Genomic DNA, 22,241 nt, shown 5'->3' with positions numbered 1-22,241 from the left:
GGACCCAAAGGTACCCGAAACCAGCGCCCGAAAGGTGGAGCGCGGAGCAGCCCCCGACACCTCGGCAGCCTCTCCGCCAACCTTCGGCGGCCGCTTCCAGCGTGGCCCCGCCCCGCCCCGCCCCGCCCCGCCCCTAGGCGGCTGCTCGCGGCAGCCGCCGCCCTCCCCCGGCCCAATGGCGAGGCTGCCGCGTCGGTGATGTGAAGCAGTGCTCTGGCACGTCCGGCCCCCGTCCCGCAGTCCATTACACCATCCGCCGCGGCTGCTGCTGTAGCCGCTGCAGCCCGCGCAGACTGGGAGGGCGGGAGGCAGTTCTCGGAGCGGAGCGGGGCGGGGCGGGGCGAGCGGCGCGGCCGGATTCATTCCTGTGGGGCGCGGGGTATGGAGAAGCTGTGCGGCCGCAGGCGGAGCTGGGCGGTCTGGACGGCGGCGCGGATAGCGGTCTCATTTTGAGGGGGCAGCCCGAGCTCGAGCGGCCGGCGGCGGCGGGGAGGACTAGCCGCGTGGCAGGTAGTGGAGGCGGCGGCGGCGGCGGCGGCGGCGGTCGGCCGAGCCCGGGCCGCGGCCTGAGGCTCCCGCGGGGAGGCCTGGGCGGGAAGGGGAAGGAGGGCGCTCTCAGGAACGGAAGGCGGGCAGCGGGCTGGAGGCCACAGGCTGATCGGCCTGCAGGAGGGGGTCGTGGTTGATGGAGGAGCTTGGGGAGGGGGCTGCCCCTATCGGGAAAAGGTAGAGGTGAAGGTTGTGTAGGGGTGGCTGTGGTTTGGGGAACATACGGACCCCTTTGCGGGGCGGGGGGGGGATCAGAATGGGGCGGGCGAAGTTAGCTAAAAGGCAGCCGGATTTCCTGAGAGCCTCGAGTAGTTTTAAAGGAGAGAGAACCTTTTGGGTGAGGGTTTTGGCATTAGCTGGCCGCGGTTTGTTGGGTCCGACCTTTTTTGTTCCTTCTCGAAAGCCATCCTGGCCACAGCGAGGCCTTGCAGCCTCGCGCCCTTGGCCCGCTCTCCTCTGCAGATGTGAGAAGGGGAAACATTTCTGCACCCGCGTCTCCTGCCTCTTTGGGTTGTACTCTCTCTGGGCGTGTGCAAAGCAAAACTAGCCCAAAGCTTGGCTGGTTAGGAGGCGAGAAAACCGGTTGCCTGTAGTGTTTAAATTTACCGTATACAGAGAAGAGACTGTCTCCCACCATAACATTTGGGTCTCTGTGTGTATCTTTTTTGTATTCTTCTTTCCCACCTTTTTTTGAGTAGTCCCTAAAGTGTGGCTCCCCCCGCCCCCAGGAGTAAAAATTAAGAAAACCTAGTGTTTTCGCCTTTACCTATGGAAATTTCAAAACCGCTACTTTTTTTTTTTTTCTTTCTCTAGTTTGGCGCCCTGGTTGTCATATGTTGGACGGCAATAGACAGAACATACATCCGTTCTGGGGCGCCGTGATTAACATTGAACTTTGGTTCCTGTAACCCTTGCCTGTGTCAATAGAGTTAAGCTGGAGCTTTGCTTTGAAGGATAAATAAAGCACAGCCTCTCAACTGGACATAAATGGATCTAAAGACAGCAGTATTTAATGCAGCTCGAGATGGCAAACTCAGGCTTCTCACCAAATTGTTGGCAAGCAAATCTAAAGAGGAGGTTTCCTCCTTGATCTCTGAAAAAACAAATGGGGCCACCCCACTCTTGATGGCCGCCAGGTATGGGCACCTTGACATGGTGGAATTTCTCCTAGAGCAGTGCAGTGCCTCCATAGAAGTCGGGGGCTCGGTCAATTTTGATGGCGAAACCATTGAGGGGGCTCCCCCTTTGTGGGCCGCTTCTGCAGCAGGACATCTGAAGGTGGTTCAGTCTTTGTTAAATCATGGAGCGTCTGTCAACAACACGACTTTAACCAATTCAACTCCTCTTCGAGCTGCCTGTTTCGATGGCCATTTGGAAATAGTCAAGTACCTGGTAGAACACAAAGCTGATTTGGAAGTGTCAAACCGACATGGGCATACATGCTTGATGATCTCATGTTACAAAGGACACAAAGAGATTGCTCAGTATTTACTTGAAAAGGGGGCAGATGTTAATAGAAAAAGTGTTAAAGGTGAGTTCATATTCATTTTAATTTTTTAAGTGTTTACCACTTATTTTCAGGAAGTTTGATACATAATTATAAGCAGTGGTGTTGAGTAAGCCAACACTGACAGGCCTATTTTGATTAGGTATCCCTTCCAGTATAACCTTGTTGATTGTTTCTTTGGTATTTGATAGTACATGGGACAAATGTGATAAAAAAAACACCCCCTATCACTGTGTTAAGCAGCATTTTCTCTCTTTATTTGGAGTAACTTCCAATTTATGGGAAGTGGGTTCCCCAAAGTTTAGAGCATGTTAGTGGCAGTTGATCTGAGCCATTAGACTTGTGTTTACTTAAGAATATACTTTGATTTAATATATTTTTCTTAGTTTTATTTTCTTAGAATACCCTTGGAGTAGAAACTACTATATTTAGTGAGTCATTGTCACGTTTGTCTTATGTAGGCATTTCATTTGTTATTCTGTCAGGGATGGCTAGGCCATACTGACCCGGGAGGATTAATATCCATGAAAAGGAGAAAATCTGTTCCCTTATTCCATACTTACTGTGTGGCCAATAGAAAATCCTTTCATTAAATATAGCAAGAGAGAACAGATTTTTTTAAACTGCTACAATGCCCAGAGCAAAACAAGGACTAGGTTAAGCAGATGTGGATTTGCTGACTAGCAACAATGTAAACTTCTTTGTCCAGAAGAAGAGTTCAGGTTTATGGTCGTGTATACTGTTCAGATGATAGTTTAGGATTTTTTTAACCCTTAAAAACAAGTGTTTTGATAGTATAATATTAATACTTAGCATTAACATTATTTTCCTTAAACATATTTGTTTATACAACAGCAAAGTAATTCACTGCGTAATATTAAAAAACTATAAAACTTAAAGGAGCATACATACATGGTAAAAAAAAATCACACAATACAAATTGGTTTACAGTGTTTAGTATGAAAAGTAAGTCTTAACACCCTTCATTTCTAGACCTCCAACCCACCAGCTACCATTGTTTACAGTGTTTTGTGTGTCCTCAAGATAGTCTATGCAAATACAAGTATACTTGTCTGTATATATCTCTCCTTCTTTCTTCTTTGTTAGTTGATGCATACTGTTCTTTCTTTTTTTTTCACTTTAATTTATCTTGAATGTCATTCAGCTCCAACACACGTGCTACCTCATTCTGTTTCATGGCTACACAGTATTTCATTGTATGAGTGTGCATAATTTATCTAGTCCCTGTTGACAGACAGGTCACATCCAAAATAAACAATGCTGCTGTGAATATTCTTGAACAAATCTGTGGCTTTGCACACTTGTGTGAAAATAATTGTATTATAAATACCTGTAAGTATAATTGCTAAATCAAAGTGAATGTGCAATTTATCATTGTGATAGTGACTGATTGCCTCTCAGAGTGGCTAAACCACACAATTATGGGGCACCACATAGTTACTGGACATATTTACTGAAGTTAGTATAATCTTTTTTAAAAAGGTTTGTCATAAAAATGATACAGCCACATTGTGATTTTTTTGTAAATTTTTTTCCTGAGGAAATATAAAATCTCACAAAATTCCAGCACTTAGAGATAATCCTCCCAAAGATACTGAATTTTGCATTTAGATATATGTATGAAATTTTATTTTATATGCTCTTCTGTACTTGTTTTTTAGCTTAATAAATGTTATCCTTAATGTCATTAATGATAGCTCTTTAATTTCAGTAGCTGCATACTCTTCTACTAATGGAGTTTTACATTGCTTCTGCCTTCTCACTATAAGAAATGTTTCTGTAAACATTCTTATGAATGATTTATTGTTTCTGATAATCTTTGATGTAGGTGTTGGGTAAAAGGACAGCATGACTTTCTTTTTTTTAAACAATCACCATTCTTTTAAAGAATGTTTGTTTTAAAAGAACAAATTACTGCTTAATTGACCATGTTAGTATTGGGAATGCTTTGAAATCATACCTAGAAGAGAAAGGGTTAAAAGGTATGGCTGCATGTTTAGGCTTGTTGAATTTTTAGTTTGTTTTGGGCTTTTTATTCATCAGCCTAATGATGTAGAGATTGTTGATAAACTCACGTATTTAAATCAAATTGGGGCATGTTTTAAACTTAGGTCACTGGAGAGATTAGTACTGGTACTATTTTTCCTTCTCTTTTTCAAAGTTCTTTATACTTCTAGAGATATAATGTATGGGAGAACTATACTGTAAATAGCCCATATTTTAGTGAGCATTTTCCCTTAGTAAACTGTGAACAATATTTAACTTGATTACCTTTGCTATTTCAGAGGTAATAAAACCTTTTAACACTATCATCATATAGTTTTGTACTTGAGGATGTGTATACTCCCTCTTCTGGCTAATTCTAGAGTTTTTTCTTTTTTACCTCAGTATCAATATCTAGTATTTATGCTGTTTAAAGAAGTACACATAAGAGAAAACAATTTTATACCAAAAATTGTTTTCATTCAGTTTTATATACATACATATATACACATAATACATACGTGTGTAGTATATGTATATATAATATATCACTGTGTGCAGTACTTTAACTTTTGCATAGTGCCTTTTAAATTTGACAGTGAGTCTTAAAGAATATTGGGGGCAGATTAAAGTACGTATGTACCTCCCCCACTCTGGTCCTGAAGCTTCCATTCTTTGATAATTACTCCCTCATCGACTTTTCAGATTTTTTTTTTTATTTTATGGGTTTGGGGGGTAATAAAAAACAGGAACTATTTGAAACTGAGGCAGGAACACTGGAGAAGGATCTGGTAGAGTGTCAAGAAAGGATTTTTTTTTCCCCCACATTTTTACCCCCATGCAAAAAATGGAAAAGACTGATAAGATGACGGATAAAATGGAATAATTTCTTAGGAAATTTTATATGTAAACTGTTGGAAATGGTTCTGAAGAAGGAAAATGTCAGTATATTATGCTTGGTTTGCTTAAATATAAAATGCATGTGACTTCAACCTTCCATTACTTTTTAACAGGCAGTTGACATTTGAATATATTATCTAACCTCTTTCCATTACTTTTTAACAGGCTGTTGGCATTTTGAACATGTTTTAACCTAAGGTGGAATTCATTCATTAATCGAGAGAGCACTTATTGAGTCCCTTGAGTGTGCCAGACTGTTTGACTTAGGATACACAAAGATGAGTAAGACAAGATATCCAGTCCTTGATTCCCTGCTCTTCAGGAGCTCATGGCTTGTTTGGAGAGACAGGTTCATAAGCAGATACTTAAACCACACTGTGGTAAATGCAGCAGTAGTGCTTTCTTGTTTTAGATTTTTGGAAATGCTTTATCCCCAACTAACTCGTTACCTGAGGGGACAGTGGGCTCCATTTTTTCCCATGCCATTCAAAAGGGGGAGAAAAACTGAGATATTTAGAAATGCTGCTGCAGTTTAACACAACAGTTCATTTTTGAGACAGGAAAGTTGGTTGCTATTCAGGAGTGATTAGACAAGCCCATATTAGGGCCATAACACTGATCTCAGTACTTCATGGCTATAGTCATCTTTGGCTTTCTTTGTTTTTTTTTTTTTTTTTTTTTTTTTTTGTGGTACGCGGGCCTCCCACTGATGTGGCCTCTCCTGTTGCGGAGCACAGGCTCCGGACGCGCAGGCCCAGTGGCCACGGCCCACGGGCCCAGCCGCTCCGCGGCATGCGGGATCCTCCCGGACCGGGGCATGAACCTGTGTCCCTTGCATCGGCAGGCGGACTGTCCACCACTGCGCCACCAGGGAAGCCCTGGTTCTTTTATATTTGAGGGTTTTTTTGTTTGTTTGTTTATGTTTTGACTCATAATAGGACTTTGCATATCTATGGAAAAGTTACTTAAACCCTCAATTCTGCTTTTACACCTAAATTCGACTGGAAATTGAGCACCTGAAAGTGATTGGTTGAGTACTACAGACCTATATAGAACAGCTCTTTGAGTTGGGATTGGGGAGACTGGCCCCAGAGGACAGGCTATCCTCACGCATGGGTCGGTTATTTTAGATACCAAGGTAATTAAGTAAATCAGTAATAGGATAATTCCTGTGCATTTTCTGTAGGCCAGATAGTGTGTTGGACATTGTGGAGGCTCTGAAAAGATACAGCACATCACATTTGTTCACCGCTAAAGGAATGGTATAAATTCATTATATAGGATTTTGGAAGAGTGTACTGACTGGAAAGGCCTCATGTAGTTCACTGGGCTTTGAAAGGATTGTTGGAGTTGAGATCTGCAGAAGGGATTTGATCCAGTTTTTAAGGCTTAGGAAATGGCATAAGGAAAGGCACATTGAGAAATATGCTTGGAGGGTACAGAAATTGGAAAGCAGCATATTTGGACCAAAGGGCAGTCAGGGCTAGAGTATAAAAGGACATTGACTTCCAGGTAAAGGAGTTTGACTTTATTCTTTATGCAGTGGTAGGTAAGTCGGTGAATGTTTTCAGCAGAGGAATGACTGAGGTGTTTGTTTGTTTTTTTTTAGAGAAACCCATCTTAGTACATTCTAATTCTGTTACATTGTGAGCTCAGTGAGGCTAGAGACCTGGTGTTTGTATCCATGTGTTAGAAAGAGTAATCTGGCCCACAGGGGGCAATTGGTAAATGAGTTTGTTGAATGAATGTGTTGCATTTAGGAGAGGAAAGATTATAAGCTCTTGGATGGCAAGGACTGTGTTTTCTGGTCCTTGTAGTACAGAAATACGTACATGAAGACATTAAGACAGTGATTGTGAAAAGTGAGTGGTACAGGTAGAACTCTATAGGAGTTTAGAAAAGGGAGAAAACCATGTAGGCTCGTAAGTATGGTTAGCTTTAAAAGGGTTTGAGAGAGCTAGATCAGGCAGTTTTTTGCCTCGTTTTTAAAAATAAATAAATCTTTTATTTATTTATTTATGGCTGCACTGGGTCTTCGTTGCTGCATACAGGCTTTCTCTAGTTGTGGCGAGTGGGGGCTACTCTTTGTTGCAGTGCAGTGGCTTCTCTTGTTGCGAGCACGGGCTCTAGGCGTGCGGGCTTCAGTAGTTGTGGCACGCGGGCTCAGTAGTTGTGGCTCATGGGCTCTAGAGCACAGGCTCAGTAGTTGTGGCACATGGACTTAGTTGCTCCATGGTATGTGGGATCTTCCTGGACCAGGACTCGAACCCGTGTCTCCTGCATTGGCAGATGGATTCTTTTTTTAAAAAAAAAACCTTGGTTTTATTTATTTATTTATATTAATTTAGTTTAAATCTTTATTTTTGGCTGCATTGGGTCTTCATTGCTGTGTGCGGGCTTTCTCTAGTTGTGGCAAGCAGGGGCTACTCTTCTTTGTGGTGCGTGGGCTTCTCCTTTCGGTGGCTTCTCTTGTAACAGAACACGGGCTCTAGGCACGCGGGCTCAGTAGTTGTGGCACACAGGGCTTAGTTGCTCCGCGGCATGTGGGATCTTCCCAGACCAGGGCTCGAACCCCTGTCCCCTGCATTGGCAGGTGGATTCTTAACCACTGCACCACCAGGGAAGCCCACCAGGCGGATTCTTAACTACTGTGCCACCAGGGAAGCCCCTATTTGCCTCTTTATTATGGAAGTTTTCTAACTTATATGTAAGTGGAGAAAGAGAGAAGAATACTTTGGACCATTATGTACTTATCACCTTGCTTCAACATTTATCCACATTTGCTAATATATGTTAAAAAATATGTTCCTCCCTCCTTTTGTTCTCTGCAGTAGCTTGAAGCAAACCCCAGGCATTCTTTCTCTCCTATAGTATAGGCAGTTTAGGGTATAGATGTATTTCAATCAAGAGAATGTTAAAAAAAAGAAATCCTTTTTTTCTCTTATCCACTGTAAATCCAAAGGAATTTCATGTAAGAAAATCTCCACTGTAAATTAAGAATGGTTGGTATTAAGAGAATGGACAAAGATAATGACTATTGTCATGTAGGTAGTTTATTTGTATACTTCAGGACTGAGAGTGTTGGAAGCTGAAATTCTGTTTTTCTTCTTTGAGAACTCTAGCTCAGCTCTTGGTTACCTCAGAACATACCTAGTAGCAGAGAAGAGCGAAAGAGAGGGATTTAAAATTTCTTTCTACTCTGTAACATTCCATACTTATTTTGTTATAATAATAATGTTTAACTAGTTGAATTCATTAACATTTTAATCCCAGATCAAGTTGCTCCTGCAAGTTGTTTCTTGTTCACCCTTTTCCCTCCTGTATCTCCTGGCACACTTTCTCTGTGTCTTCAGGGAAACTTGGCATCCTAGTTGGGGAAGCTAAGCTGTAGATGATGTGTCTGTTGAGTGCAGTAGGGAAATATCTATTGTGTTCCTCTATCCCTGAAGATTGGATTGTAGACTGTGTCCTCACAAGATTCAACTGAAGATGGTGAAAATGAGTAGATCCTGAACACTACTGCTATTTCAGAGTCATCCCCAGCAACACAAACTTAAGGCAGTGGTTAAGTTTTACTTATTGATCTTTTAGCTACATGTAGTTCCCTCACTGAGTTCATCTTTATGAGATTTTAATCACATTGATTAAATTAAATTTGTTTAAAAGAAAATTTAGGAAGCCCATGGCATTCTAAAGATGTATGCTACTGAGACATCGGGAATGCATGTGTTGGAAGATAGAGGTGGAAGAGTTGGGGAGAGGCCCAGGTAAAGAAGTCACATGGATGCAAATTTGATTAAAATATCTCTTTTCCTCTTTTTTCCCTACCTTTGGGTAGAGCTGCAGTTGAATAGAGAGTCTGAACTAGAATGTAAGTCTGAATTGTAATGTTGATGTTTTCATCAACTTATGTTGTGTAATTTTCATCAAATTATACTATTATTAGTTGAATTTAGTCCTGATCCCTTAGCTCAGATATTACTGCTTGCTATCAAGACCCATTTCAAAGGCAAGTCCTCATCCCGCTTGAGTCACATGAATGCATCTTGAGCATTTATTAGCATTTAACTTTGTATTGAGCTCAAGGACCTGTATTGTTAAATTTCTCTGTGTTCCTAGCTCACTGCCTTATATAAAGAATTAATGAGGGGAAGGCACGTGGTAATCTTGATACCAGTAGTTTTTTATCATTTTTTTTTTTTGCGGTACGCGGGCCTCTCCCTGTTGTGGCCTCTCCCGTTGCGGAGCACAGGCTCCGGACGCGCAGGCTCAGCGGCCATGGCTCACGGGCCTAGCCGCTCCGAGGCATGTGGAATCTTCCCGGACCGGGGCACGAACCCGTATCCCCTGCATCGGCAGGCGGACTCTCAACCACTGCGCCACCAGGGAAGCCCCCTATCCTATTTTTGATTCTTTTTTTTTTTTTTCAAACTCTTGTCCTTGAGTATCTCTGGTGTTACAGCATACATGGGGAAGGAAAATATTCTGAGCAGAGGAATCTTCTAGTGCTCCTTTGATATCCTAACGTTTTCCTCTTTACCCCTTCCCGCCTGCTCCCTTAACACATACCAATTAGCTATTCCAGGAGTAAAATGCTTGGAATCAGCCTTGTTATGCAGTTGAACTGCACCCCTCCCCCCGGCCCCCATGTTTATAGGTGGACCTCTCTTAAAGACTCGGCCTAGCCCCCGCTGCAAGGTAGAAGAATGGATGCCAAGCACAGCAGGCTAAAGAGGAGAGATGATGAGCGAGCTGGAGCTGTCGTGTAAGCTGGCTCTGCTCGCCGCACGACAGGCCAGCAAATCGGGAGACGAGGTGTTGAGGCAAGGAGTACCACTTTATTCGGAAAGATGGCAGACTAGGGTCCCCCAAAAAACCACCTTGTGGGGTCTGGATGCCAGTTTTGTTTTACAGAATCGGAAGTAAAGTAAAAAGGCAGAATAGAGAGGGAGAGGTGGGGAGGAAGTAAAGTAAAAAGGGCCATCAGTCTTGGAGAACATCTCCTGGAATGGCCAGCCTCCCGGAGGGGATGTGTTAATTTCTTTTGTCTTGCAGCCATTCACAGGTGGGTAGAGTTCCCTGAGGCAGGCAATTATGTATGATTATAAAAACAAAAGCAACGAAAAGCAAAGGCTAAAGTCAAAGAAATCCAACATGGAGTCAAAATTGGCTGTTCCCTGTTACAATAAGTACTGTTTTTGTGCATTTCCAGACAAATCTGTTATGATAAAAAACCTTTTAATTGCTGTTTCTATAAGTCAAAACTTATACTTTACTAAAAACAAATACTTTGATTTTAAAACAGCTTTGAGACATAATTCACATACCATTCACGCATTTAAAAACCACCCATCATTGATTTTTAGTATGGTCACAGATTTGTGCAGCCATCACCACAATTACTTTTTTTTTTTTTTTTTGGTTGTGTTGGGTCTTCGTTGCTACGCGTGGGCTTTCTGTAGTTGCGGTGAGTGGGAACTACTCTTCGTTGAGGTGCGCAGGCTTCTTATTGCGGTGGCTTCTCTTGTTGCAGAGCATGGGATCTAGGCGTGCGGGCTTCAGTAATTGTGGCACACGGGTTCAGTAGCTGTGGCTCGCGGGCTCTAGAGCACAGGCTCAGTAGTTGTGGCGCGTGGGCTTAGTTGCTCTGCGGCATGTGGGATCTTCCTGGACCAGGGCTTGAACCCGTGCCCCTGCATTGGCAGGCGGATTCTCAACCACTGCGCCATCAGGGAAGCCCAGTTCCCTAAGTTTTGAAAAACATAAACTGTAATTTAACCACCACTACAATAGAGGTGGAATGAAAACTTCCTGTATGCCCCTTTGCAGTTAACCATTCTCTCAGCACCCACCCTCTGGCAATCACTGGTCTGTTATCTGTCCTTACAGTTTTTTAGGCATTGATTTTAATAGTGAAAATTCTGAAGGAATGCAGATGTCCATCAACAGAGAAGTGTTTATGTAAATTATGACATGCCTCCTTACTTGAACTTTAACCATAAAGCCATTAAGAGTGATTATGTAGTATCTGTGTAAATAGTTCATGTAGACTATATACATGGAACATGACAAAATGACTAAGATGTAGGTGAAAAGCAGGAAACAGTTGTATATTTTCTGATTACAACTTTATCAAAATATACTATGTAAAGACACTTGGAGACATGACATAGTTGCTGTAAAATTATGCTTTTGTATTGGGGTGTTTTTTTGACCTCTGTTTTCTTAACTTTTAAGTAATGGTCTAGGTTATAATTCAGAAATTTTTTAGGGCTTCCAGGGCATGAAAGTGTGGCGGTTATATACTTAACCTGTTAGAATAATAAAGGTGATCCCCTCCTGCTAAGATTTTACTTTTTTTTTTTTAATGTATTTATTTATTTTATTCATTTATTTTTGGCTGCGTTTTGTCTTCGTTGCTGTGTGCAGGCTTTCTCTAGTTGTGGCGAGCAGGGGCTACTCTTCATTGTGGTGCACAGCCTTCTCATTGCGGTGGCTTTTCTTGTTGCGGAGCATGGGCTCTAGGCATGCGGGCTTCAGTAGTTTGGCACATGGGCTCTAGAGCGCAGGCTCAGTAGTTGTGGTGCACGGGCTTAGTTGCTCTGCAGCACGTGGGATCTTCCTGGACCAGGGCTCGAACCTGTGTCCCCTGCATTGGCAGGTGGATTCTTAACCACTGTGCCACCAGGGAAGCCCTAAGATTTTAGTTTTTAAAGTTATTTTGTCCTTATTTGAATCATTTTTTGTGATATCAAGTATTAAAAATTTAAGAATCTACCTTAGCTTTGATATTGTGCTAACTGCTATCTGGGATATAAAGGAAATATAACATAGGCCCTGTGTACTTTAGGAATAGACAGTTTAGGTAAGAAAACCTATTTGTGAAGCACTAACATATTATGTAAGGTATTACGTAAGATTATAATAGTAGATAGATATAACATGAGTACTTACCAGGATGAATGAAACATTTATTCACCAGGCATTCTCAAAATGATAAATTGACATAGTATAACCAAGAAGGCCTCTTTGAGCGGCTGAAATTTCTGGTGCAGCTTGGAGGAGAAGAAGTTAAAAAGGCAAAGAATAAAGAGTATATTGACAGGAAAATTAAGAGAAGAGGCATGGAGGTGGAAGTAAGCGGGACTATTCCAGGAACTGGGAGAGGTAACTTAGAATACAGTGATGGGAAGCCTAAGCAGTTTCTTTGCCTTGTGTGTGGCTGGTATTGATGATGTCTTTTGGGTTAGAGAAGGTGTTGGCAAACTCTGGCCCAGAGGTCAAATCCTGCCCACCCCGTGTTTTTGTACTGCCTGAGAACTAAGATATATTTTTTATATTTTTTAATGGTTGAAAAAAAAATCAAATGAAGAGTAATATATCATGCCATGTGAAAATTACACAAAAGCTACATTTCAATGTCCATAAGTAAAGTTTTGTTGGAAAACAGCCATGTCCATTAATTTAACCAATTGCCTATGGATACTTTTTGTTATATGGTAGAGTTGAGTGATTACAACAGAGACCTTATGGACTGCAAAAGCTGGAATACTATCTAACCCTTTACAGAAGAAGTTTGCTGGCTCCTGGGCTAGATTCACAGAGCAGCATTCATACTGGAGATGACAACGAATGAGGCTAGAGAGGTAGGTTAGGGAAATATTTCTCTTTTTAAAAATCTATTTCCCAGAGTATATCTTCTTATGTGTGTTCTCACTACCAAGATTAAGCTTTACTTCACATGACATGCCTTCTAAAACTATAGATTTCTGCCTTGTTGCTTTCTCATCCTCACACAGATAGTGCTTTGAGAATCAATGCTGTAGAATTTTGAAATCTTAAAGATTTTCAGCTATTTCTTTAGAGGAAGCATGAAAGCTTTTGAGCTGGAAAGCAATATGATTGGTGGAAGTTTTATTATGATGCTTGGTTTATATTAGAAATAACTTATTCACTGGAGTGTAGTATGACTAGCATTTAAAATATGACCTTAGTAATGAGCAATACACTGAAATGGCAATTGGGAGACATGGGTTTTTATTTTACTACCAGTTTCTCTGGTTTCTGTTTGTAGAACAAGTTTATCTTCTCTACTTTGCATAGTTATTAATATAAGTTCGCAATAGTTAATACAATTTAGGGGGAAAATGCCGTGCTAGCATACTGGTACCTTTTCTCTTCATTTATTTCTGTTTTTTATTATTTGCTTCTAGTCTCTCTAGGTTTAATATATTGTTTTTCCCCTGTAAGTTCTTGAGATGGAAACTTAGCTGTTTTTTCAAAAAGCCATTCTTTTCTAATGTACATTTAAGCATAGTTTTAGCCATATCCCACAAGATTTTTTATTTAACATTTTTATTACCATCCAGATAAAAATATTTTCTGCTTTCCATTGGGATTCCTTCTTTGACCTGTGGGCTATTTAAAAGTATATTTTTACATTTCAAATATGTGGAGATTTTTCTAGGTTTTTTTTTTTTTTTTTCCGCTTGTTTTTAATCTAACTTGTATTGTGGACTTAGAACATACTCAGTGATTTCAGTCCCTTGACATTTGTGTGAGTCTCATTTTATGGCCCAGAATGTAGTCAGCATTTGTATATGCTCCATGTGTCCTTAGAAAAAAATTAAATTCTATAGTGTTCATTTAATTTTCAATATCCTTATTGGTTTTGGTCTCCTAAACTGAAAAAGGTGTGTTCAAATGTATTATGAGTGGATTTATCTGATTTTCCTTGTAGTTCTGTTGATTTTTGCTTTATTTATTTTTCTGTTTTTAGGTGAAAACAAATTTAGAATTATATCTTTCTGTTGTTTTGAATTTTATGTCATTATAAAATGTTTATCTGTAATCATGTATTTTGTTTTAAAGTCTACTTAATCTGATATTTTAATATCAGACAGCTTTCTTATGGTTAATTTTTGCATAAAGTATATATATTTTTTCATCTTTTCACTTAAACCTTTTTCTATCCTTACATTTAAGGTATTTCTCTTGTAAGCAGCATGTAGTCGAGTTCTATGTGTGTTTGTATTTTCAGTCTGACAGTTTTTGTCTTTTAATGGAACATTTAGTTTGCTTGTATTTAATATAACTACTTATATACTTGGGCTTTAATCTCCTAGCTACTTACTGATTTTTATTTGTCTACCTGTTTTGCTTTGTTTCTGTCTTTGTTTGGATTATTTTTCATTTTTTCTCTATATTAGAGGATATAGTAATTATATGCATGCATACCCTCCATTATTTTAGTGGTTACTCTAGATAGTAGTACTTTGACTTATCAAAGGCTAACATAAATTTCTTATTTTACCTCTTTCCAAGTAAGGCAGAAATCTTAGAATACTTCAACTCCAATTACCCTCTTTACTTTTATGCTATTGCTGTCAAGCATTTTTCTTCTATATGTGTTTCAAACCCTGTTACAAGATATTATTTTTAACATCAATATTTATTTAGATATCTCACAAATGTACCCTTTCTGTCAATGTTGATACTCTCCTTTCCAGGCTTCCATGTGGCTCATCTTTTCTTTCTCACCTGAAACGGTCCTTTACTTCACAGAATTCTAAGTTGGCACTTATTTTCCTTTAGTGCTTTAAGGCTTCTCTTGTTTCTGATTAGAACTTTGCTGTCAGTCTAATTGTTGTTCTTTGGCAGGTCATGTCCACCTATTCTTTGGTTTTAAGATTTTTCTCTTTGTCCTTAGTTTTTAACGGTTCTGCTGTAGAGTGCCTCAGTGTGGCTTTCTTTTTGTCTATCCTTGTTGTTTATAAAACTTATTAAATTTATGCTTAATCTTTCATCAGCTTCAGAAGATTCTCAAACTTTGTCTCTTTAAATATTGCTTTGGGCCTATTTTCTTAGTCTGTAATTCTGGTTTTAAGCATGTTATCCCTTCTGACATCGTTTCCTCTGTCTCTATAGTCTCCTGTTTTTCCATTCTTTCACTTGCATGCTTCTTTCTATGTATTTTCATCTGACTTAATTTTCTAGTTCACTAATTCTCTATTCAGCTGTGTGTAGTCTGCTTTTAAAGCCACCCATTGAGTTTTTCAGTTCTAGAATGTCCGTTTGGTTCTTTTTTGTAGTTTACAGTTTTCTGTCTAATTCTCAAATTTTAAAAAAATATCTGAATACTCTAAGCATAATTATTACTTTAAAGTCTGTCTGATAACTGTATTATCTAGATCTTCTGTTGGGCTTTTCTCTTAGCTCTTATCCTTGGTTTTTGTGTTGTGGTTCCTTGTTTTCTCTCCTGTCCATTATTTTTGATTGGATACCAAACATTATATAGGAAGAATATATAAAAATAATTTGAGCTCTTGTATGATAATATCTTCATCTAAGTAGTATTTGTATTTGCTTCTGGCTTTTGATTACATATATACTAGCAGTTCTGGATTACTTTAATTCAATATAAAGATGATTTTAACTTGCATTTCAGTGCCTGTGAACGCTGGTTTCTTTGCACTTCACCTTAACTCCTAGAGAGCAGCCCTTCAGAGCTATAACCTAAAGTGTATAGGGATTTCTTAATGGGCTTTGGACTCCAGTTTTCTCCTCTAGCTCTGAAAGGTCAAAAGCTCTGCCCAGTTTTTTAGCTGCCTATTCCAGAATCAGTAGAGGTCGTTGGGGAAAGCTTCCCCAAATTCTGGACTTTACTTAACTAATTTTCTTTATTCTCCTGGATGTTGTCTCCCTGTGAGCTCTTACAGGCGGTCATACAGATTTTTTTTAAATGCAGTTTTCAGCTTTTCTGGTTCTGATTGGGAGGGTAATCATGCTACCTCTGCCAATACTAGATGTGAGAGTCTCTTATTCCTTTAAAACAAAAAACAAAACAAAACAGAACATTTTTTCAGTATATGGTGTATTCAATATATATATATTCTGCATTTTTCTAATATGTCAATTCAGTTACTTAAAAAACTGGCTTTTGCTGCATTCTTTTTCTTGATTTTATTATTCTGAATAGAGAAGAATGCCATCTAAGCCTTCTCTTTATATTTCTATTATATTGTCTATTTCTTAGAGAAAATGGGAATATTAGGGATCCATAATTCAAAAGAGTTTTAAAAATATACTTAGTAGTAGTCATGTTTAATTGAAATTATTTTGAGCAAATGAACATTAGTAGTCAGAAGTTCTGGGCTCTCTTAGTGGTTGGTTACCGTACACATTGCTAAAACATTCTATCAGACACCCTTCCATTGTAGACCGTTGGAATCCTGGGTCACAACATATCCAGATTTTTTAATATAATCCCTATAGATATCATGGAAAACTAATAAACAGGATAAACTTGTGAAGAGATTTAAAGTCCTAATGTATTACAACTTGTGCTTTTTGGAATTTTATCTGTAGATCTGTTACATGAAGTATTCAGGTTTAAACAACTTTCTAGTACACATCCTATGTCAGGGGTCCTCAAGGCCACCCCCATGTTTGCAGGTAACTTAGCATACAGTTGTACTCATGGCTAAGAGTTATTACAGTGGTATAATAAGGACATGTACCTGGATCATAAGAGGAAAGGCACAGTTGGGGCCTAGAGGAATCTTTGTGCAGGCTTTTTTATGCTCTGTCCTTCCTGTGAGGTCACAAAGAGCTGTCTTCCCCTAGCAACATAAATGCATGTGTGCAATATTCCTGCCCAGGGAAACCCATTTTGGTTGATTAGAGAATGGTTAGAGACTCAATGTCCAGGTTTTTATTGGGCACTGGTCACAAAGGCACCCTCTGCTGAGCACATACGCAAAATTCCAGAGTCCCAGAAGGAAAGCAGGTAGTCAGCACAAAAGCCACCCTTATCATTTAGGGAAAGTTTTATATCTTGGAACTGTTTACCAGACAACATTCCAGATGCCAGCCCAGGGCCATCCTTGCAAGCAGGTCTTTCTAAAGATAGCTGTCTCAGCCAGCTATATTAGTTATTTTTCACACACATGCCTAAAAAGACTGTTGAAATTTTCTGTAAACATTGTATGTAGATATCAAAGGTCTGCATGATAATTTCTGCTTTGATCATTAGTAGAATGTTTAGATTAAATTTAGGTAGCTAAAATGAGTGATTATGTCTTAGTATGTTTCATCCACACAGCCTTTTACTAATGTGCCAGTGTCTATTGTCAGTTTTAATGCATGTGTGGGAAGAATCGGACGGTGTTAGAACATTTAGTACATTTAAAAAGAATGTTTAAGAAAATTAAATTACAGTGGGAAATAATCCATTATGAAAGGACACTTCAGATGTCTCCTTTTAAAGTTCATGTTGAACCACCCGCATATTTTTTAGGTTTCAGTGGACTTGTTTTTCTTACGTGAGTATTTTGAAGAAAGTATTGTACTTTGTTACCAAGATTTTTGACTAAAACAGCTGAGGTCCACTTGGCAATCAGAAATACTGAAAAAATAATTTCTGGCTCTTAGAATCAAATTGGAGACTCTTAGGTGTTACAGACTAGATTTCTTATTTATAAATGTGGAGTCTGACCCAGAAAGTTAAGTGACTGTCAGCAAAACTGTAAATAGCTGGTTAATTTCATTTCATCAGTTTTTAGTTGTAGAATATACACTTGAAAACATTACTGAAAAATATCAAGAGGCCGTGGATTAATTTTGAATTTCATTTAGTGACTTTGAATATCTTTTCATGCCTTATTTTGTCATTTCGTTTATTCAAAGAATTTAACCAATATTTTTTCCCCCTGCTGTGTGTCAGACATTAGCTTTAGGTGCTGGGGATCATTTTTTCTTATTTGTAATCAAATTAAAGTATGTCCCATTGAGGGCAGCTTGGAGCTGCCTGCTTTTCTTTAGATTCTAAAGTATACATATGTATTACATTATATCCTGGTCCCTCAAATATGTTATCTCTTTTTTTCCTCCTCCTTAAGGTAATACTGCATTGCATGATTGCGCAGAATCTGGAAGTTTGGACATCATGAAGATGCTTCTTATGTATTGTGCCAAGATGGAAAAGGATGGTTATGGAATGACTCCCCTTCTCTCAGCAAGTGTGACTGGTCACACAAATATTGTGGATTTCCTGACTCACCATGCACAGACCAGCAAGACAGAAAGGATCAATGCTCTAGAGCTTCTGGGAGCCACATTTGTAGACAAAAAAAGAGATCTCCTTGGGGCTTTGAAATACTGGAAAAAGGCAATGAACATGAGGTACAGTGATAGGACTAATATAATTAGCAAACCAGTACCACAGACACTAATAATGGCTTATGATTATGCCAAGGAGGTAAACAGTGCAGAAGAGCTAGAAGGTCTTATTGCTGATCCTGATGAGATGAGAATGCAGGCACTATTAATTAGAGAACGTATTCTCGGTCCTTCTCATCCTGATACCTCTTACTATATTAGATATAGAGGTGCTGTCTATGCAGACTCTGGAAATTTCAAACGATGCATCAACCTATGGAAGTATGCTTTGGATATGCAGCAGAACAATTTGGACCCTCTAAGCCCGATGACCGCCAGCAGCTTATTATCTTTTGCAGAACTGTTCTCTTTTATGCTACAGTATAGGGCTAAAGGTCTGGGAACCACTGTTACATTTGATGATCTTATGGGCATACTGTGCAAAAGTGTCCTTGAAATAGAGCGAGCGATCAAACAAACTCAGTGTCCAGCAGACCCATTACAGTTAAATAAGGCTCTTTCCATTATTTTGCACTTGATTTGCATATTAGAAAAAGTTCCTTGTACTCTAGAACAGGATCATTTCAAAAAGCAAACTATATACAGGTTTCTTAAGCTGCATCCAAGGGGGAAGAATAACTTCAGCCCTCTTCATCTGGCTGTGGACAAGAATACTACCTGTGTAGGGCAGTACCCTGTTTGTAAATTTCCATCTCTGCAAGTTACTGCGATACTGATAGAATGTGGTGCTGATGTGAACGTCAGAGACTCGGATGACAACAGTCCCCTCCATATCGCTGCTCTGAACAACCATCCAGACATCATGAATCTCCTTATTAAATCAGGTGCACATTTTGATGCCACAAACTTGCACAAACAAACTGCTAGTGACTTGCTGGACGAGAAGGAAATAGCTAAAAATTTGATCCAGCCTATAAATCATACCACATTGCAGTGTCTAGCTGCTCGTGTCATAGTGAATCATAGAATATACTATAAAGGGCATATCCCAGAAAAGCTAGAGACCTTCGTTTCACTTCATAGATGATAATTTGACTGTTGAAGCACGACTTGGTAACAGTTGTTTCATAAATGAGCACTGTTGTGGTAACACCAGCATTCATTTAGCTTGATTTCATCGTGCTCTCATTGGCTAAAGCATTGTAAGCATCAAATTTACAGGATTGGTTTCCCAGTATTTAATATAAATATACCATATAATATATTGTTTGTGAATTATTGAGAAATGTAATCTCATATTCAGATTTCTAAAATTGTCTGCCAAAGGCTTATCCATTCTGGTTTTGTTTGCTGTTGGGTGTTTGGAACAGAGTTAACCATTTTTCAGTGGTGTCTTTATACTTTTCTGGTTTGTGAATTTTATACAATTGAATGTCTTTTTTGTGCTTCTTCCTTCTCTTCTCTGAGCTTCTCCCCTGTTTCCACCTCATTTTTAACTTAACCATTTCTACTTATCAATTTCTTTCCCCTTATGGATCCATGTTAGGTTGTACAAACTTTATGGACTTGTTACCATTTGCAGTTACCATAAGTGCTTTATCTTTTCTATGCACTGGCTTCAACTTGACTGTTGTATGTTAGCATATTTTCTATGCAGCAGTTGGTCACCTTCAACTCTGAAACACTGCTAAGTATGTTACAAAGTTATTTTACGAAAGTACTCTTGTAGCATGACAATTTTTAGAGCTACAGGTTAGCTACCAGAGCTCAAGCTTTTTTGTTGTTTTTTTCTTTACATCTGAAGTTTCTTTCTCTAATCCACTGAAATTATTGTGTGCTAAATTTGGGAAACAAAGCTATTCTAACTCATTAACCCAGTTGAAATTTAGGTCTGTCGTCTTAATATATCATGCAGTAAAAGGAAGAATCTTTATAAAGTGACCCACCTTTCATGCTGCGCCAGCATTGTCCTGCTTGTGCTGATGATGTGATTAGGTGTAGAGAACTTGCTTAAATTTAACCTCAAAGTTTTATCACACAGCTTAATGAGTCACACTGAAATATTCAGTAATTGAACTGCAAATCACTTTTATTTACAAAAAAGAGCTGAAGCATGTCAGTGGCATGATGCTTGCCAAGCCAGATCTAGGCATCTAGGATAATTAAGGTATTTTTAGTACGCAATTTACTGCCATAGTATCAGAGGTCAGTAACAGTGTTCCTTCTTTCTTCAAGCTTAAGTATACCTTTGAAGATAACTTGCATGAATTACTTTGGTCTCAATTATTTGTCACCCTAATTAAACACAAAAGGTTGCAGTGCTTCCTCTTCCCTTACTGAAAATTAGCTTTTCTTTTCTCTTTCTTTTTCTTTCTCTTTCTCTCTTCCTTTCTTTTCTTTCTTTCCTCTCTCCCTCCCTTCTTTGTTTTCTTTTTTTTTTTTTGGATTTTTCTTTTCACAGCTTTGCTAATGCCACAGAAAGGGCTCTTTTAACTTAAGAAAAAATAAGTGAAAAGTACTAAAAAAGATTCAGGTAATTATCATTCAGCACTTTATTGTTATTCAGAATAAAATTTATGATGGCATATTTGCCCTGCAAATGTCTTAATGAAATTGTTCTGAATAAAAAGCTCCTTACTGGTTTGAGGAAAAACTCAGTTTACCTGTGAGTTTAATGAGCCTGATCACTTGGATTTTTGTGTTAACATTTTATTCTGAGGGTTGATGTAGGGGTATTTAAGGAGTCATCATTGCAAACAGTCACATTAGGTTTATTTCATCTTTACTCAGTAAAAAACTTGTAATGAAGAATAGTAAATAAACAAAAAAGCATTAGACTTACTTTCTGGTTAAATAATTGAAGTTTAATTTTTTAAAAGATATCCTTACTCATTTTACTAGGTTGTATATTTAATTTCACCATTGAAAAAGGTGATTTGGATATAAATGGTTGCTCTGCAACCTTTTGATGAAGAGATTTTAATATCTTGTTTACTATAGGAAAATTTGATGAAATATTTGAACTGCCACATAAATTAAGAATAGTTTGTGATTTAGATAATTATTCTAGAAATATCAGATATCAATTTTTGAAATCATTTGCCTCTGACCTTCTGGAATAAGAATTATATGCGTGAACAGCCTTTTTTTTTTAAAGAAAGGAAAATTTTGCAAGTACAGTAAATCTACATTAGTTGATCTCAATAATTTTGGGGTGAACGGTGAGCAATTGGATTTTAAGTGATATAATATTCCTTTTGTTGGGAGGGTGTAGGAGGGCTTACATGCTCTTATAGTAAGGCACATCTCACACTATTTTATAGGTGAATTTGAATTGTGCAACTCTAGTATAAAATAAGGATTTCTTTACATAGCATTTTCCCACCACTGAATATAGATAACTTAGAACTATTCCTCAGTCTTGATAACTGAAATGCCTTATTTCAATTAAGATACAGTTCTCTATTTGCCATCTCCCCAAATGATGTTAGGAGCTCTTGAAAAATCACTTAGTTTAAAAGCTCAAAATTGTCCATTTTATTTTAGAGGAGGTTGTTTCATAAATGTGCCCTCAGACACTGTTTAAGGCCTTTGTCAGGAAGTACTCACAAAATTGTGAGACTGAATTTTAAAAAAAACTTAAGTTTGTGTTATTTTTTTTAACCAACAGATGAGTAATTTAATAATGAGCTAATTGTACTCTCAGCTGTACACTGTAGTATGGTAATGTTGGCTGGAGCTAATGTATAAGTTTTGGTTGCATTTCCATAAAAATCCCCTGTTAAGGCCTGCTGAATTTTAGATGTTCCACTCTTGATCATTTCTGTAAAAGAAATGGTCATTTTATTTAGATGCCAGTCTACATTATAAAGACAAGTGGATTACAGATTTTAAAAATAGTCATTTTCTTATCCATAAATCTGACAGGGACATTAGCCCAAATCAACCAAAGGTAATTTGGTGCCCATTATGATTTTGCAGTTAAGTGATTGCTCACTTGTAAAGTGACTTAATGTATAATGTTTTCGAGGCCCCGATCTCCTGTGACTTGGGAAAACTGTTGAGGTTATATTTGAAAAAGTAGCTCTTTAAAATAATATTACCCAGCAGAAGCCTTAGGTTGAATTTTACAGGTATAATAATCCTTTTAATTTCCCCAGAA

General features: G+C 38.7%; 1 protein-coding gene across 2 annotated transcripts; it reads left to right on the top strand.

Moving 5' to 3' along the window:
- Positions 1–366: 366 nt before the first annotated feature.
- Positions 367–20,535, top strand: FEM1C (fem-1 homolog C). 2 transcript variants are annotated; one of them, XM_022590842.3, is made up of 3 exons: positions 367–510; positions 1,363–2,080; positions 17,860–20,535. In XM_022590842.3, the coding sequence occupies exons 2-3, from the start codon at positions 1,537–1,539 to the stop codon at positions 19,164–19,166; spliced, it is 1,851 nt and encodes a 616-aa protein (XP_022446550.1). In that variant the 5' UTR covers positions 367–510; positions 1,363–1,536; the 3' UTR covers positions 19,167–20,535. The 2 variants fall into 2 exon arrangements, with proteins under 2 accessions (XP_022446550.1, XP_089765306.1); XM_089909180.1 differs by lacking the exon at positions 367–510 and adding an exon at positions 799–1,201.
- The last annotated feature ends 1,706 nt before the right edge of the window (positions 20,536–22,241 follow it).

This window comes from Delphinapterus leucas, chromosome 3, assembly GCF_059928025.1.
Source record: "Delphinapterus leucas isolate spDelLeu-1000000601 "Yukka" chromosome 3, BTC_Dleu_Yukka2, whole genome shotgun sequence".
Classification (NCBI taxonomy): domain Eukaryota; kingdom Metazoa; phylum Chordata; class Mammalia; order Artiodactyla; family Monodontidae; genus Delphinapterus; species Delphinapterus leucas.
This window is presented reverse-complemented; position numbering and strand designations above follow the sequence as displayed.

What these genes read in the sequence shown, in the direction of transcription:
- FEM1C (XM_022590842.3), top strand. Translation starts at nt 1,537, where the DNA reads ATGGATCTAAAGACAGCAGTATTTAATGCAGCTCGAGATGGCAAACTC. An exon ending in TAATAGAAAAAGTGTTAAAG is followed by an intron (nt 2,081 to 17,859) that starts GTGAGTTCATAT and finishes CTCCTCCTTAAG; the next exon opens with GTAATACTGCATTGCATGAT.